Source organism: Tubulanus polymorphus, chromosome 5, assembly GCF_964204645.1.
Source record: "Tubulanus polymorphus chromosome 5, tnTubPoly1.2, whole genome shotgun sequence".
Taxonomy (NCBI): domain Eukaryota; kingdom Metazoa; phylum Nemertea; class Palaeonemertea; order Tubulaniformes; family Tubulanidae; genus Tubulanus; species Tubulanus polymorphus.
In genome coordinates, this window is record NC_134029.1 from 22,714,468 (window position 1) to 22,733,034 (window position 18,567).

At 36.1% G+C, this 18,567-nt stretch overlaps 1 protein-coding gene and 1 long non-coding RNA gene across 3 annotated transcripts; both read left to right on the forward strand.

Annotated features, from left to right (window-relative positions):
* Positions 1-36: 36 nt before the first annotated feature.
* Positions 37-3,418, forward strand: LOC141905600 (transmembrane protein 184C-like). Its single transcript, XM_074794536.1, has 10 exons — positions 37-171; positions 333-594; positions 681-717; positions 853-1,058; positions 1,144-1,218; positions 1,302-1,395; positions 1,478-1,590; positions 1,677-1,776; positions 1,887-2,061; positions 2,232-3,418. Exons 2-10 carry the CDS (start codon positions 350-352, stop codon positions 2,687-2,689), a joined length of 1,503 nt encoding a protein of 500 aa, XP_074650637.1. The 5' UTR covers positions 37-171; positions 333-349; the 3' UTR covers positions 2,690-3,418.
* Positions 3,419-9,281: 5,863 nt separating this feature from the next.
* Positions 9,282-17,242, forward strand: LOC141905887 (uncharacterized). 2 transcript variants are annotated; one of them, XR_012619283.1, is made up of 10 exons: positions 9,282-9,711; positions 9,797-9,938; positions 10,022-10,174; positions 10,238-10,608; positions 11,229-11,495; positions 11,579-11,851; positions 11,936-12,208; positions 12,314-12,487; positions 12,574-12,726; positions 12,807-17,242. It is a non-coding gene; the product is annotated as an uncharacterized LOC141905887 (long non-coding RNA). The 2 variants fall into 2 exon arrangements; XR_012619284.1 differs by having other exon boundaries at positions 10,259-10,608.
* Positions 17,243-18,567: the final 1,325 nt, after the last annotated feature.

Here is an 18,567-nt window from a genome sequence, read left to right on the forward strand (position 1 = left end):
CAGAGTCTGAGTTCAGACCCAGAGAATAAACCCGGAAATGATTTCAGTGACAGCTCCCCAATGCTTTGTTGTTTTCTTCATTAAATTGATTGTTTACATGGTTTAAAAAGCACCAACTTCACGTTTTAATGGAAAGAAAATTATTGCTAGTGAAATAAAAAGAAATTTGGGGTGTGTATTCTTTTAAATCTTGCATCACAATCACTCAAAATCTTTCTGTTTTTAATCTACACCTTCGGGCTTCTGGCTTCTTCAACAACAAATTTAATTCAATTTCAAATATATTTCATTGACATTGGACATTGTTGTATTGACTTAATTTCCATTTTCAGGTTGATAGTCGATAGAAATGGATTGTTGTAACGGATGGCGAGGATGGATACGCCCTCTCGTCGTATCTATATACTTCGTTATATTAATAATCGCTTTACCGTTGAGCGTTTGGGAACTCACACGGGCCGAAGCTCCGCCGTACGTCCTGGCGTGGTTCATCGGTGGAATATTTGTCATGCTCAGTATCCCCATCTCTGTATGGGGCATTCTACAACATCTTATACACTATACTAAACCAATTCTACAGAAACCGTTAATTAGGTAACAATCCAGCGTAACAGAATTTAAATTTTTCATTTTCTTTAGCCATCCATTTTATTAGTTAAGTGATTTCCTTTGTATTTTAGAGTGCTTTGGATGGTTCCTATTTATGGTCTAAATTCAGTAAGTTTTTGTCGGGCCATTATATTTTCTAACATAGATAATTTGTAAGTTAACATTGTCTATAGACTTTCACATCAACTATACGCATTGTTATTCTAAACCCGTGTCATAATCTAAGCTTGTTTTTATTTTCAGTGGTTTGCTTTGATGTTCCCCTCAGCTGCTATATATCTAGACACTTTAAGAGAATGTTATGAAGCCTACGCTATTTACAACTTTATGACATTCTTAATGAATTTTCTACACTCGGAGTTTCCTAATTTCGAAGATGTCATAGCAAATAAGGATCAAGTTAAACATCTGTGTCCAATTTGCTGGTTTCCCCCTTGGCCGATGGGAAGGTATGTTGTGAGTTGAATATCTCGAAATACATCTTTCATTCCTAGAAAACCGTTGAAAAAATGTTAGAGAAAATATCTGTTTCAGAACATTCATTAATTATTGTAAACATGGCGTCCTACAGTACACAGTGTTGAGACCAGTGACAACCATCATAGCATTGTGAGTCTGCCACATTTCTGTCTAAAGTCCTGTAAATGAATACTTGAAGTAAATGTGGTAATATCTCCATCGCCATTCTTCAGATGTTGTCAATGGGGAGGTGTTTATAATGAAGGTAGATTTGGTATTGATTCTGCCTGGAGTTACCTGGTCGTCGTAAATAACATCTCGCAAATTGTAAGTCTTCAAAAAAAGTTAAGATACTACAAAGAACACATAGAAAAGTTTCTGTAACTGCAGTCTGTTTGTATGTTTTCAGTGGGCTCTCTACTGCTTACTTTTGTTCTACACCGCTACTAAAGAAGAGCTCAGTCCTTTGAACCCAGTATCAAAGTTTTTCTGCGTCAAGGCGGTTGTGTTTGCAACGTTTTGGTAAGTTCTAACGGTCACATATTTGGTCCAATTCGTCTTATCGGAAAAAGTTGATTATTAATTTGACATGTACCGGTGTTTTACAGGCAATCAGTTTTAATCGCTATATTAGCCAATACCGGTGTTATACAGTCAATTGATGCATTAAAATTATACAGTGTGCAGGAGATTTCTTTAGGATTACAGGTAATTATAATAATGATGATAATATGATTGATAGGTACTCATTAACGAGCTTACGTATATTTGAATATTGAGTTACGATTCATTGATCATTCTTTGTGATATTTTGACAGGATTTATTGGTCTGCATCGAGATGTTTGTGGCGGCTATTGCGCATTATTTTTCATTTTCATACGAGCCGTACGTCGACCCATCAGTTGGTTCAGTTCCGTGCTGTTTGTCATTCATGGCTATGTGGGATATTTCCGATGTACGCGCTGATGTTGTCGAACATGTTCGAGTAGTTGGTAAGCGGAATACAAATAGTTTTCTTGCATTTCATTTTCATATGATGAATACACGGATGTTTCAATTGGTTTTAATAGACCAGTGACCTGTTACTATTTTGAAAATTACTCGAACGAATCGAGGATAGGTATTGAGTCAAAAGTGTCTTATGAACCTTTTATTTTTTCAGGTAAAGGAGTGTCGAAGCGGGTTCCAGGCCGAGCCCGACGTTTGGATGGTATTGAAGAACCCGTCGAAGAGACTGAACGAACGCCCTTATTGCATTCAATTAATGTCAACGATGAATTCACTTACGCGCAAACTTCGAATCTACTAAACACTAGCAGCGATTCTATAAATCGCGATTTATTGTCGAGTACGAGTTCCCTACAAACGGGAAGAGCTTCGATAAGCGACAGCATGACAAACTTTTTAAGACTCGGATCGAGCGTTGAATCAGGATCGGATACAGGGATCTCGAGTGGATGTACGAATACAACAACACCTCAAACTAACAACGGTTCATTTTCACCTCAAACGACTCAAAGTGGTTTATTGCTCACTCATCACAATGTGAACGATATACCTGTAACTGTGGTTCGTGATCCGGCCGGGCAGAATCATAACAAACAACACAGCACTTCATGATAATACTCATGTGTAGCTTTTTATGTGCGCAGTATTTTATACAGGGTGGCCACTTTCCATCCATTCCCTGAGTTTTCCATGATTTTTCCATGTGATTACCAGTACTCAAAATCTCCTGCGTGAATCGGAGAAATTTCCAGGTTTAAAATGTTACAATTCATTCAGAATCATACGTACTGATTAAGTGGTCAAGTGGACAATACAAATTCCCAGAATTCTGCAGATTTTTTTAGTTTTTCTAGATTTTTTCTGATTCCCTGAGTTTTCCAGGTCAGGTGGCCACCCTATTAAAGGTCAATTCCAGAATATGATGTACTAGTATGAACTTAGTACCAGTAAGTAGCAAGGGACCATTGCGCCGGCTCAATTTGTTTACTTAATTTAGGTACCGCAATTGCCTTAATTGATATAATTTTTACGAGTTGTGTTCAACTAATAGATTGTTTTAAATGTATTGAGTGGGTAACTGCTTGTGAATGACTGCACAATGTATCGTTTCATGGAATCATTTAACTAATTGTGTAACCTTAAGCTTAGCTGTGATATGAAAGTTTCCGTGGAAATTCTGTCATGATTTCTGATTATAAATATGAAATTTTTTGTTTGGTCAAACCGAGCAAATAAGTTTCTTGATAAAAATTGAGATGCAGAGTGCCATTGAAGGTAAAAAACCTTATTATTCAGGGATGAATTGATGAGATATAATATTATCGTCTTTTTTGTAATTCACCATTCAAAAACTTGTATTTTTAAATTGCATGTACGAACGTGTTTCTATGCGAAATAAAAATTTTGATGTTTGAAAAGTTGGTATTACTTCCATTCTGAAAACTGGCAACAACTTCGGATTTCTTACAACAAAGTTCTTGTGGGTTTTGGAAAATGTGAATTTTTTTTTTTCAGGCCCATGAAAAGCTATGGAAATTCAGAAAATGTTCCCGATATAACATTTTCCGTACTTTTGAATTCAAGGCTTTATATGGAAAATCGTCTTAACTATTTCAAAACGGGGAGTTGCTACTTTCCTTCATGGCCACTACATATTTGGTGAAAATCTTTAAAACACTATGTGAATGGTATAATTTATGGAAGCCCTGAGACGACATTGCCAGTTGCCAGTTGCCAGTTGCCAGTTGCCAGTTGCCAGGTGCCAAATGCTTCTTGTTTGCTAGCTTTCCTTGCTTGCTTGAGTGCCTATTCTGTCTTCGAAAAGAAAGGCTCAAATAAATTTTTTCCCTTACCAATCTTATCCGTAAACAAACATTTACATGTTAACGCCATTAAAATACTTTGGAGAAAAACAGATACTATCATTTTAAGACTGAAAACAAGAAACGAAATTCTTAATATGGACTTTCCTAGATTTACATGATGATGTACCGTTTAATCCAGTATCAAAATTAAAGAAAGAAATTTGGGTTTTTCAAATTATGAGTGGTAAGCGCAATGAAGTTGTTGGCAGAATTTCCAGAGGATCCACGCTGCAAGTAATCTAAAAAGCCTAATAATATGTCTCCACTCAATTGAATAAGAATTTTTATGAATTAAAATCTGTCTATTGACGGGGTTTTTGACCCCAGTATCCTTTGGTAGGCCTACTATGTATAAAAAATAACCCAGACTGAAACATCCATGCTGGGCTAACCAGGATACAAGGGATACTTTTGCAGCGAGAGATACAAAAACAAAGAAACTCCATCGACAATCTCCTTGCCTTGAAGTCTGCTGAGGAAACCACCAATTAAGCATTCAAAACGCTAAGAAAGCCTGGGTATAGACAAATTCGAGAAGTCAGCATGCAAACCCAGATGAAATTTGGTCAACCTTCCGAACAATGACTAAACAACAGTCTAAGACGAAAGACCGCAGTCATCAAAAATCTTCTTAATAATGAACAACCAGGGCTCATAAACATAGGGCTGACCGGGGACGTTAGTACGGGACGTTTGTGTTACGAACGTGAATTGACTGAATTGAACTGGCGTATAGTAAATTCCCTGAGATACCCACCCACGATCAATCGACTGTGACCATGTGAAATCTTTACAATCGCGTCAATGTATTACGGCATAGGCTACTGAATGAAACAATGTGATTCATACCTTCCACAGCCAAATCCCCACCCACGATCATTCGACTGTGACCAGTGAACTCTTAGCACAATCGCGTCAATGTATTACGGCATAGGCTACTGAATGAAACATAATGTGATTCATACCTTACACAGCCAAATCTCCAATAGTTTACAACAAATTGCAAACCAACCTCCTTTGGAATATATCTTTCAGGGTCGGTTTTGGTTTTTTAATGAGAAATATTGTAACAGGCATACTTTCGATATTATTGAAACTAATGTTCAAAACATGTTTTTCTTTTAAATCAGATGTATTTGCCTTTATCCATCGCTTCCTCAACGGATTTCTTCCCAAGATTCTGATAAAATGGCCACCTGTCCTTGATGTAGACTTCAGGTGCTCATTTTTATGGGACTGATTGAGTTTGATGAATCTTGACGTGAACAAATCTACGCAGTGTGATTTGAACTTCTAGACATTCCCTGAGATGCTATACTCTCTCATTCGACCACACTGTATTAAGTCTAGCAATTGAAATTCGGATTTGCATAGATCTGACCTCGTGGTGTAATTAGCTTCAAGCCCAAGCTACTTCAGGCATGTGATATCCTGCACTTTTGATATTTTCCTTCTCGATTTTGTTTATGTTGCGTCAAGGCTTTTGTAGTTGGATAATGCATGGACGTATAAACTAGTTTATACGTCCATGGATAATGTAAGCCTAGTGGTCAGGCCTACGATCCTAATTACTTTTTCCATTACGGTACGGTAACGCAATTAACCAGGCCCTGAGAGGATAACCTAATCCTTTCTAACATTTATTACCCGAAGATTGTTTCGCTGCTATCTTTCAGTGGGCCAACGAGTTGTTGTTTGTGAAATCTGAATTTGAACATAATTTGTATTTTGAATTTTCAAACTATTAACTTTGACGTGGAGAATAAATAGAACAATCTACTGTTCGGATAATAATCATTTAATTATCTAGCTCTACCCCTGAAAATGGATCCAATATGATCTATAGTCTTGGGATGGATATCACAAGACACGAACGACGTAAACTAAACAAGATAAGTAAACGGTAGGCCTCATGTACAAATACGGGTAGAGTATATTAATCGATTAGTTTATGTATTCGCCACAGTATTTAGGGGCAGCACTAGACGATTGAGATTTGACAGAGCTGTGGCGTGCGAGCACGAAATTTATCCGCGATCCTTTTATCCTACCCTCACAATTAGATATTAGTCAATAATCCTAGGTCTTAAATCTAATTTGTATTTAAAATAAACATTAAAACATCGATTAAAACGGGTTTTCAACTGACGTGGACTGAAAATCAATTCCGTTCAATAAAATATCTACATTTATGTTTGCATTTGATAATGTAAAATGCGGAATTTCTCCACAATATCGTTCAATCGAGTACTAGTCTTTGACACGATCAGATGGCGTTCTCTCGAGCTCTTCAGCTTTTGCTGTGTTTCCTGGCGATCTTGTGGCGCGGTGTTTTTCGGAGTGGTGGCGTGGCGCCGGTAGCGGTGGATGGAGTTATGTGTGCGGTGGATGGAGTTATGTGTGCAGTGAATGGAGTTGTGTGCGCGGTGTGTGCAAGAGGAATGAATGGAGTTTATATGTGTCGTATGAATGTGTGGTATATTTTATATCTTATTTTTTTCATTATTTTTCTATATTATTTTTGTTTTTTCATTTTTTTTTCTTTCATTTCATTCGCCCCCGCCCTCTCAATCTCAGGGTTTCAACTGGCAGCGGCAGAGTCGGAGTTCTCTAACGTGGCCTCGCACCAGCTAGTGGCGGAGTGCTGGTGATGCAGATGTTACTACGGGGGACCTACAATCAGAATAAGATGGGGGCGGTAGCAATCTTCGACTGAGGGGGCTGTTGGATCTTTAGGTCCCCAGTTTGGTCCATTCTAGTCTGAATCTGCTGGTTCATTGCCTAAGGCTACCCATTGGCATCTTGCTGATGGGCTCCCCGTTCACCCAGTTTTTCCTCTGTCATCTGGGTGTCGGTTGTCTTAGGTGGTGTGCTCAATTCTCAATTGGGTCCCCAGTTAGGTCCATTCTGGTCTGAATCGGCTGGTTTCTTCGCCTAAGGCTACCCATTGGCATCTTGCTGATTGGGCTCCCCGTTCACCCAGTTTTTCTCTCTCATCTGGGTGCCGGTTGTCTTTTGGTGTTGATGCTTGAAGATCGGATATCCCCCGAAGTTGAAGTTGTTTGTCGCTTCCCGTCTTACTCTGATTGCGGGTCCTCCGTAGTAACACCAGTGTCATCGGCACCCCGCCACTAGCTGGGACGAGGCCACGTTAGAGAACACCGACTCTGCCGCTGCCAGTTGGAACCCTGAGAACCGGACTTTGCTGTTATCAGCCAGAAGTTCTGTGCTGACTTCTTTCTCTCGGGTTAGATCGAATATGATGTAAAGCCGTTAAAACTATGTATTACCAGCGTCTATATGGTTGTACTTCAATTTAAGCCGTAAAACTGTGTAAATTTTATTTTTCATCCAAGGTTCTTTCCCCTTCCATCAAAATCTTTCCCAATTTTTCTTGTCGCAGCGGATGATATCGTCTATATTGTTTTCGTGAACTCTGTAATCTCGAGCATCTTTTGTGTACTTCAAATACATCGTAAACTCTGTATCTTCGATTTCTGATTCAGACACCTCATCCTGGCCTTTCATCTTTTTCATCATCCACTAACAAAGTTAGATATAGTTGCAAATTTTGTCTTGTTAATTAATGATTATGTACTATTTAATTTCAGCTCATTTTAAGCAAACTTGGGGAATAGTGGTATATCAGGGGTTGATTTTTACTAATTCCAAAATACCGGTGTTTGATTCTCAGAAAAAAAATCCTGGCATTAGGAGGGGCTAGTGGTTATTTGGTGGTCATTTCTTACTAGCCTTAAGGCAAAAAAATACGGACATTCTGTTCTCAAAAAACACTTATTGTGTGGGGAAGAGGTACATGGTTTGGCTGTATATGTACCTAACCCAGACACGAACGGAGCTGGCATAAATCTGTGGCACGATAATAGTTAATACTATTAACGATAGGGATGGTTATGAGATAATTAAAGTTTTCTCAAACCACAGTGGTCAGGCTCTGTCTGACAAACATTTTGACTTAATATATAATATGCTCTCTTCATCTTGTCATTTCGCTAGCCAGAAGTCAAACTCCGATGATGAGAAGTCTGGTGATACCAACATCCATAATCCGACTCTGGGACTCAGTCCGATGGCACCATTGGACGTTCCAAGAACATCATTACCTAGTCAAAACGCGGGACAAAAAACTTGGAGGATGAGTAAGGATATAACTAAGGTGAATTACTCGTTAAGGTATTACTTAGATATCTACAATTAAGGTAAATTCAATGATGTGAAATTATTTTTCATTCAAGTACATAGACATCAAAAAATGTAGCTGATACAATGTGTATCTGAGCACATTACTTATTTATCTGTATCTAAGTGAACCTATTGTGTCTTCATACAGCTGTATTAGTTTTGATACATATTGCCAAAATCATTTAATGCAGATTTACTTCTGATGGAAGGGAGATAAAACAAATCTGTGCGTGCACAAATACATTCCTGAATTTGTGAGGGGGAATATTTCAATTTCACTGTGTATGTCAGATTGAGAGCCTTATTCTGACAGGATATCCTGAACTTAGGTCTTATTCCTCTCGCTAATAGCTCTCTTTTACTAACCCCTCTCCTTCAAACTATATTCCAGCATCATGTCTTGCACCGCACCAGGGAGGTCCGGTCATAACAAGGTCTTTTGATCCTTATACACAGTGTACTGTAAAAGGGAAATAAAGATTATATTGCAATTCGGGTAAGGGAATTTCTAATTTACCACTAAAAATGATTTTATCTTAAGTTCTGATCAATTCAAATAGTGATGAATTCACCACATCTGAAATTCTACTCGTGTAGGTTTTCAGGCTCCATATAAATGTTGTTCGACTGACAATTAATTGTGGCTAGTATGATTACTAATTAATGGATCGCTTAGATATCAGAAAATTAGTTAGAATTAATTCAATATAACGAATTTAAATTTATTAAAAATAGCGCAGTGGATGAGACGACTGTATCGTGCAATGTTGTCTGCGTCTAACTGGGCCACATGTGTGTCGGATCTGTTGAATCAGTTAGGTTTTGGGGAATTCTGGGTTCGTTAAGCTAGTTATATTATCATAATCATAAGATCATTGTATATATTTTACCAGCAATATTTAAAATTACTGAAATGGATTAGAATACCATTCACTGGGCACAGATGTCTGTGGGAAGAATACATATCTCTTAAAAGTTTATTAATTGGCGACGAAGTTAATTTAATAATACGAACATAGTTTAGCTGGGAATCGAAATGTATATAGGGGCATTATTACTAGCAGGTTTGCACTATATGATTCTATTAATCAACTAGTCATAAAATTTACAAAATGATCTTCAACCTTGTAATATAGATATTCCAAATCTCGATGTATCAAAATAGGCAGTCCCCAATCAGACGCTTGCCAGTTCAGACTGGTTGGAAGATTAATTGAAGGCACCGGAACCGAATTTCCCGTTATGTGCTTGGATTTCAAGAAAAGAAAATTTATGTAAAATGAACCCCCGATCACGCAACTATATCTGTACTTCGATTTCCGATTTTGAAAAAACTTTACACGGAGAAAGCAAAAGTAAAAAGTAAAACTTAGACAAAATTATCTTAACCTTGTAAACTTTCGGACTATTTACATGAAAAGAAAAGCAAAGAAATGTAAAATTAGACAAAATTCAAACATTGTAAACTTTTGGACTATTTACACAGAAAAAACAACAAAAGATATGTAAAATTAGACTACCAACTTAGGAGACCCTCGCCGATAATGAACCCGGCAATCATAAAAGGTAACTTAATATAGTTGAAATTATTGCGATAAATTCTAAATGAAATACTTTGTCATTACAGGATATCTTCTTTTAATCATTGCAGCTAAATTTCAACTATGAGAAAAACCCAGTTTGAGATCAACTACTCGTCCAAAATCGACCAACTGGAACAGCGCTCAGCCAACTAGAATCAACCAATCAACTAAGATGATCCACGCCGATAACGAATCCAGCAATCATAAAAGGTAACTTAATATAGATGGAGTTATTTCGATTCATTCTCAATGAAATGTTTTGTGATTACATGATATCTTTGTTTACTCTTCAGCTGAATCCTATCTTCATCAAACTGCCCAGCTTGAGATCAACAACAAATCATGAATCTACCGATAAGAACAGCCCACAACAATTCAAGCTTAAATCAAATGCATCAATGAACTTAGAACATTTTAACTGATACGGAACCCAGCAAACTTGAAATGTAAGTTGATATTTTATGGAAATGATAATGATGAATTCTAAATGAAATAATTTGTCATTACAGGCTATCTTCTTTTAATCATAGCAGCTAAATTGCAACTATAAGAAAAAACCCAGCTTGAGATCAACCACTCTTCCAAAATCGACCAGCTGGAACAGCGCCATTTGCCAAATTTTTGTAGTCTCTCCTACTGTAAACAGAGGGCGCATGGGTCTGCTGGCATAGCCACTGACTAGAGACAGCCACTGTTGTCACTGTTGATACAGTACGATGTGACCTGGCTACAAAGTCAAACGAGCGCTTGAGGTCAACAACTCATCTAAAATCTACCGATTAGAGAACAGCGCACAGAAGGGGCCAATTTGAATTGATCTCAACATCAACCAACCAACTTAGGAGATCCTCGCCGATAGCGAACAAAGCAATAATAAAAGGTAAGTTGATATACATGAAATTATCTTATATAATGATACTGAATTGTTGTACCGACTGCTCCATCGTTACTGGATGTATTGCCCTGAAAATTTGCCCGGCGGTAGATCTCGACGTCTTTTATCGCTTGGACATGGTTTCCATTCAAAATTATTCATTTTCCAAATTTTTGTAGTCCTTCCTACTGTTCACAGAGGGTGCATGGGTCAGCTGGCATAGCCACTGACTAGAGACAGCCACTGTTGTCACTGTTGATACAGTACGAGCTACTGCTGCCTTTGTGACCCGGCTGCCGGGTCACGAAATTCATACATTATGAAATGATCATATCGGTACTTAACATATTTGTTTCTATCTATAGTTCTGTAACCTTGGGCCTCCATGGGCAGAAGGTCAAGTGAGTCCTGAGATCCCGTATGGTCTCTATATGGGCACAGCTGATCACACCACATAAATTAGGCAACTTTGAAATACCCAAATACTCAATTAACATGCAACGAAATAATAAGACGGAAGTTCTTCGTTTAGAAATCACCCGTGGTTTCCACTTGCTTTCCACTAGTTACGATTAATTCTGAATGAAATATTTGTATTTACAGGATATCTTTGTTAACTCTTTCAGCTTTATCCTATCTATGTGAACCAGCCGCGCTTAAGATCAACAACTCGTTTGAAATCTGCCGATTAGAGAACAGCGCACAGAAGAGGCATTTAATTACCAAAATCTATGCAACGGTCCACATTGCTGATCTTATATATATCCGGCCGTCATTAGTCAGTGATGAACTAATGCTACTACTACTACAAATAATTAGGCAGTTGGGGTTCGAAACTAATGTCCGAACACACCGAGTATCCAAGCCAATACCGAACAAAGCAATCGTTAAAGGTAAGTTGATATACATGAAATTATTACGATTAATTCTGAATGAAATATTTGTATTTACAGAATATCTTTGTTAACTCTTTTAGCTTTATCCTATCTATGTAACCAGCCGCGCTTTAGATCAACAACTCGTTTGAAATCTGCCAATAAGATAACAGCGGAAAGAAGAGGCATTTATTTACCAAAATCTATGCACCGGTCCACATTGCTGATCTGATATATATCCGGCCGTCATTAGTCTTAAACAGTGATGAACTAATGCTACTACTACAACAAATAATTAGGCAGTTGGGGTTTCGAAATTAATGTCCTAACACACCGAGTATCCAAGCCAATACCGAACCTAGCAATCGTTAAAGGTAAGTTGATATACATGAAATTATTACGATTAATTCTGAATGAAATATTTGTATTTACAGGATATCTTTGTTTACTCGTTTCAGCTAAATAATATCTATATGAAACTGCCGCGCTTGAGGTCAACAACTCGTTTAAAATCTGCCGATTAGAGAACAGACTTAGACAATCCTAGCCGACACTAAACCCAGTTATCACAAATCACATCTATAAGAAAAAGCCCATACTAAGATCAACTAACCATCTAGAATCTACTGATTAAAACAGTCGACAGAAGAATGCAACTTGAACTTAGAACCAACTTAGAACTCAACCAACCTAGAACTCCTAGCCGACACTAAACCCAGTTATCTTGAAAGGTAAATTGATTTACATGGAATTTATTATGATTAAAGCTATATGAAGAATTTTGTATATTGTAAGATATTGTATAATTACAGGATATCTTCTTTTATTCATTTCAGCTAAATCACATCTATAAGAAAATGCCTAAGATTAACTAGTCAAAAATCTACTGATTCGAATAGCCAACAGAATACTCCAACTTGAATTGAAATCATCGACTACCACTGAACGAATTTAACTCATGAACCAACTTAGACGATCCTAGCTGATACTTAACGCAGCAATCTTGAAAGGTAAGTTGATTCACATGGAATCTATTATCATTAATGCTATATGAAATATTGTGTGATTACAGGATATCTCCTTTTGTGCATTTCAGCTATATCACATCTATAAGAAAAAGCCCATACTAAGATCAACTAACCATCTCGAATCTACTGATTAGAACAGACAACAGAAGAATGCACCTTGAATTTTACTAATTAACTAACTTAGAACTCCTAGCCTACACTAAATCCAGTTATCTTGAAAGGTAAGTTGATTTACATGGAATTTATTATGATTAATGCTATATGAAAAATGTGTATATTGTAAGATATTGTATAATTACAGGATATCTTCTTAAAACTGCCAACAGAAGATTCTAACTTGAATTGAAATCATCAACTACCACAGAAGAGTCCAACTTGAATTCAACTGCGTAGGCCTAGAAGTCCAGATGAGAAATTCAGCCAGCAGCGGTTAATCGCCCAATGACGGCTTTCTTCTACAGGTGGAGCAGAGACAATGCGTGTGTTATATATAAACAATTAATCAGGAGCAGCAGAGACAATGTATATATATTGTGAACATTTATTCAGGAGCAGCACAGACAACGCGTATCTTATAAACACTTATTCAGGAGCAGCACAGACAATGCGTACCTTATAAACACTTGTTCAGGAGCAGCAACGTCAGTAGAATATGTAAAGTATTGATTTATTTTGTGTATTACCTTTTTACAAACCAGTCTGATGTGTAACATGGGTTTCAAAATGCGTCTTAAAATGCACTGTCTATTTGAAGAGGTGGAAATAAAGAAATAGTTTTAATGTTGATTAACGAAAATTGAAGTTAGATAATTAGGGCTCTTGGCCTGAGAAGGAACTATTCATATTTGAATATTTCAATAAAATGGCATCCTAATTCTTTCATATTGATTAGGCAAACTGTTTTCGATTTGTAAACAGATGTGTCATGTCCTTTGTAATGTGACAGAAAGTTCCTTCTTGGAGTCTCATGAAATCTACGCTCCATTAATTGATGGTATTGATCGCATTCAGCGTCACGGTTCTACTTAGGTCCGTTGAAATACACCTAAACTGAGATATGATATCAACAGGATAGTTCAGATAATCTTCATACTTAAACATAGCTTTGCATGATTTGTAATAATGACATAGTTTGGTCTCTTAGAAACAGTCATTCATTTTATATTCCCTGAGAGTGAAAATGATTTGCATAGCCTGAATGTTCAAAAGGGAGAGGGTAGTCAGTTAAACGGTTGAAACTTTTAAACACAATAAAGGAAGTTGATACCTGATTAGTTAAACTCGCCCAGCAAGTTTATGGGCTTTGAATAAACATGTTTTGAAAATGATTCCTTGGCCAAAAAGTGGGCCTTCAGTATAGACTGGCTACGCCCTTGAATATCATCACGTAGTTAAGAAAAATATAGACTATAATGTTTGGCAGTGTTCTGTGTACAAATACTAAGTTTATATACCAAAGTGTTGATGTATTTGTTGATGCCATAATTTTTTTCCAATGCCCATAAAAGCGATTTGACTAATGAGTAGAACATCTCGATATGGAAGGTATATGAAAACTTGTATCTTAGTACATTGTATCCACAGAGGTATAAGAGAGGTATAGCTAGGAATAATGTGATATAAAGGAATAAATGATAATGGCCAGCAATAATTTTGATCGTTTTAATTCTGTTTATAGCTGTTTAAACTTCTTTCATCGTCATCCATATCATAAGGTTGAGTTGCTTTCAATGATCGCTTAACTCCAAATCGGGGTTTTTAATGATAAACGATTATCTAGGAGCAGCAGTGAATTTGTAGCACTTTTTAAAAGTGAGCCCATATTTCCACCGGTAAGAAATTCCTGATGATGTAAATAGTAAAAAATAGTACAAAATACAAAATACAAAATACATAGAACATAATTAAGGAAGTAAATAAATAAAAAAAACAATGAATAAAAAAAAACAATGAATAAAAAATACATAACAAAATAAATATTTAAAAAAAAACAAATAAAATCATAAGTAATAAAAAAATAAACAAAAACGAACAAACAATTAGTTTACTTCTATAATTATAATCATCATCAGGAATTTTTTTAAAATAACTTAATCTAATCATTAAAGGTTCTTCTTCACATGGAACAACCTTCTCTAGAGTTTCCCAAACTCTTATGATCATTTCTGTTGTTGTTTTAAGCATTCTATCGGACAGTTAGTAATAAACAAAACAAATAACCATAAACCTTAACTAAACCAAACACACTAAAAAAATAACTGATTTGATAGAATGCTTCAAATAACTGATGAAAGATCACCCGCCCTTTTACCTATAGCACACCCTGTCACTGCTGTTACTGTTGATTGTTTTAGGGATAATATCTGGGAGATTTTACATTTTACTCTTTTTTAGAAAGAATGTTAAACAGCTTTAAACGTGATTAGTTATCGATAGTTAAATTATTGTCATGTTTTCAAATAACTTTGTATTAAATGTATTAAATGAGCGAACTGATAATGTTTGAAAATCATAAGTTAAGACGAGGGGCAGCGGAAGCGGGACTTTGTAGGTTTTGTCTCTTGTTTAAATGCTTTTGTGTCTAACTGTTATTAAAATACAGTCCATTTGTTAACAAGGAACTTACATGATAATTCCTCGAGTACGTAAATACCTGTCATTTAGCAAGGTTTTGTCATGAGAATAAAACGACACATGTGTTCATTATTCATCTTAAAATTTTTCGACTGTTTAGTTAGGTTTATAGCAACTATCAAACTGAGGTCCTATCGAATATAGAGGAGCATTCTTTTCTATAAATGAGGAAATATGAACAGTGTTGATTAGTAAATTGTCCTAGCTATGTTTTGATAGCTATATTGTCAGTTTTACAATATATGGGGCCTGATTCAAATCTGCGCATGATGCATTTCCGATCTCGAAAAAGTTATCGAATTCAGCTTAATTGTAGATATCTCAGTGATCTGTTATTTATAATTTACCTAGATATATGGATAGATGAAATATCTAAACGATGATACTCAATATATCGTAATTAAAAAACCTTCAAAATACTTTGCATTAAACATAAAAATGTTGAGAAAATAACATTGATTATGTTTGAAAACCTCAGGCAAGGTTGGCAAAACTCTAGCTATCTTACTTAAAACTCTAGTTATCTTGTAAAATAATGTTAATGGACATGAAAAAATTAAGATTGATTAGTTAATCTCAAGCTTTCCAGTTTGAATCTGTAGGTATTATTAGTTTTAATGCTTTTATGTTGAACTGTTTTTCGAATACAGTTTACTCATGTGTTAACGAGTAACTTACAATTCCTAAAATACCAAGCAAAGTTTGCGAAATTTCGGTTTTCTTTTAAGAATAATGTTTAATGAAATGAAATTAGAGATTGATTATTTGAGAGAGCGAATTTGTGGATTTATGTAGTTTTAATGTTTATATGTTGGAGATACGTTATGTAGTTCTTTGATGATTGATGATACATAAACAGAGTATCCTAAATATCTCTTACATTGTCATTTGAAGAGTTGATATGGTAAAATGCTTCATATTTCATGAAATAGCCAAATGTCACTTATGCCTGGTGACTTCATGAATTGTCAAATTAATAGTCTTAGACATTCAGACTGGTCCCAATTGTCGGTGTTTTATGGATCAAAATTCACAATTCTTTGTGTTATTTTATTATTATCCTATTGATTCAAATTTTCTGAATCAGTTGTAGTCGAAATGTTTTTGGTGAATAAAAACCTTGAAAAACCTTGCAGTAGCAATTGTGATGTTAAAGGCTAGAACGGTAATCTTATTTTTTGGATAGCTCATTATAAGGCTAAAAATGATACCTCGGCCAGCTGTCATTTTGTAAATAACAATGATATTTGTAATCAGTTAATCTCTATAACTGCCGAATCTGTTATGGTTAGCTTGATCATGATTTTAAAGTAATACCTATAAGGTAGATAGGCGGCTGGCCGGGTCAACTTTTAAGAGCAAAAATGTAAATCAGATTGGTTCAACATTAAATCTTACGCTTTCCAGGGTAATTGGCCAGGTTTACCTCTGGTTTTAGTGCGGGGAGCCATGGACTCTTACAGTTTAGAGCCCATGGTTGTGGCCCATAGACATTTCCGTTTTAGAGTCTATGGTTGGACCATGGTTGTATAAACTCTAGTTTATAGTTTATGCATCCATGGTTGGACTGTTTATGAAATACAGTCCACGTGTTTGAGGAACTTACGGTATAATTCCTCGAGCACATACCTGGCATTTTGTATAATTGTTGTATGATAATGAATATGTTTGTTTGAAATTCTTTATTTTATTTGTTTAGTTAATTAGCTATTCTGAACTTTGCTAGTTGACCAGTCAGTGGTTTTTTTTGCAATCTACCTCTTTTTTTCAACCCAATATTTCCACCAGCATTGTCCGGAGACGAGGATGTGCGGAAAACATGATGGTGCGATTATATCAATGGCAATACAGCTTAAACCGGACACACTGACACTTGTTGACCGGTTAGAAGCAAGTGTTTAGCTGCCGAAGAGTATTGTGAAATCAGCAATCTTTTTGATTGTCACTATAGCCATTCGTTGACCAAACAGGCTTTAAAATATTTTGGAAAAAAACAGATACTATCATTTTAAGACTGAAAACAAGAAACGAAATTCTTAATATGGACTCCTGGATTTACATGATGATGTACCGTTTAATCAAGTATCAAAATTAAAGCAAGAAATTTGGGTTTTTTCAAATTATGAGTGGTAAGCGTAATGAAGTTGTTGGTAGAATTTTCAGAGGATCCACGCTGCTGCAAGTAATCTAAAAAGCATAATATGTCTCCACTCAATTGAATAAGAATTTTTATTTCACCCAGTTTTTCTCTCTCATCTGGGTGCCGGTTGTCTTTTGGTGTTGATGCTTGAAGATCGGATATCCCCTGAAGCCGAAGATGTTTGTCGCTTCCCATCCTACTCTGATTGCGGGTCCTCCGTAGTAACAACCGTGTCATCAGCGCCCCGCAACTAGCTAGGACGAGGCCATGTAAGAGAACTCCGACTCTGCAGCTGCCAGTTGAAACCCCGAGAACTCTGACTTTGCTGTTATCAGCCTGAAGTTCTGTGCTGACTTCTTTCTCTTTCTCAGGTTAGATCAAATATGATGTAAAGCCGTTAAAACTATGTATTACCAGCGTCTATATGGTTGTACTTCAATTTAAGCCGTGAAACTCTGGAAATTTAATTTTTCATCTAAGGTTCTTTCCCCTTCCATCAAAATCTTTCCCAGTTTTTCTTGTCGCAGCAGATGATAAACGTCTATAATGTATTCGTGAACTCTGTAATCTCGAACATCTTTAATGTACTTCAAATACATCGTAAACTGTGTAGCTTTGATTTCTGATTCAGACCCCTCACCCTGGCCTTTCATCATTTTCGTCATCCACTATTAAAGTTAGATATAGTCGCAAATTTCATCTTGTTAAATTTGTATTTTTTATCTTTTTTTCAAAATACAGGTCATGTTTTTGTAAATGAGGCACTTCCTCAAGTACATAAATACCTGTCATTTAGGTATAATTGTTGTTGTTGGATAAAACGACATGTTCATGTCAATTGAACCATTACATGGGTGTATAAACTCGTTTATAGTTTATACGCCTATGGTGGTTGGACTAGTTGTTTTTTAAAGTCGACGTGTTTGAGGAGCTTACATTATAATTCCTCGAGCACTCCTGGCATTTTCTAAAATTGTTGTACGAGAATAATTATGATTGATTTTAAAATTTTTCATTCTTTTAGTTAAGTTCAATATAGCAAATCCTGGATTGAGGCCTATCGTTTAAGAAAAACTGATTTAATGAAGAAATTAAATCGATTTAAGAGTTAAACCTTTTTATGAAACTCCTGTGTTTTATTCTTGCAATCTACTTCTTTTTTTCAACCGAAAAAAATAATCCCACCACCAACTGGTCTTCCGACAAGCTTAGATGTGATTTTATCTACAGCACAAAAACCATACATTCCGACACTGCACATTAACATTGGGCCCGTTGACAGTTGTTG

Coding starts and splice junctions, on each gene's coding strand:
- LOC141905600 (XM_074794536.1), top strand. CDS start 350: ATGGATTGTTGTAACGGATGGCGAGGATGGATACGCCCTCTCGTCGTA. Junction 1,777..1,886: donor AGATTTCTTTAGGATTACAG/GTAATTATAATA, acceptor ATATTTTGACAG/GATTTATTGGTCTGCATCGA. Junction 2,062..2,231: donor CGAACATGTTCGAGTAGTTG/GTAAGCGGAATA, acceptor TTATTTTTTCAG/GTAAAGGAGTGTCGAAGCGG.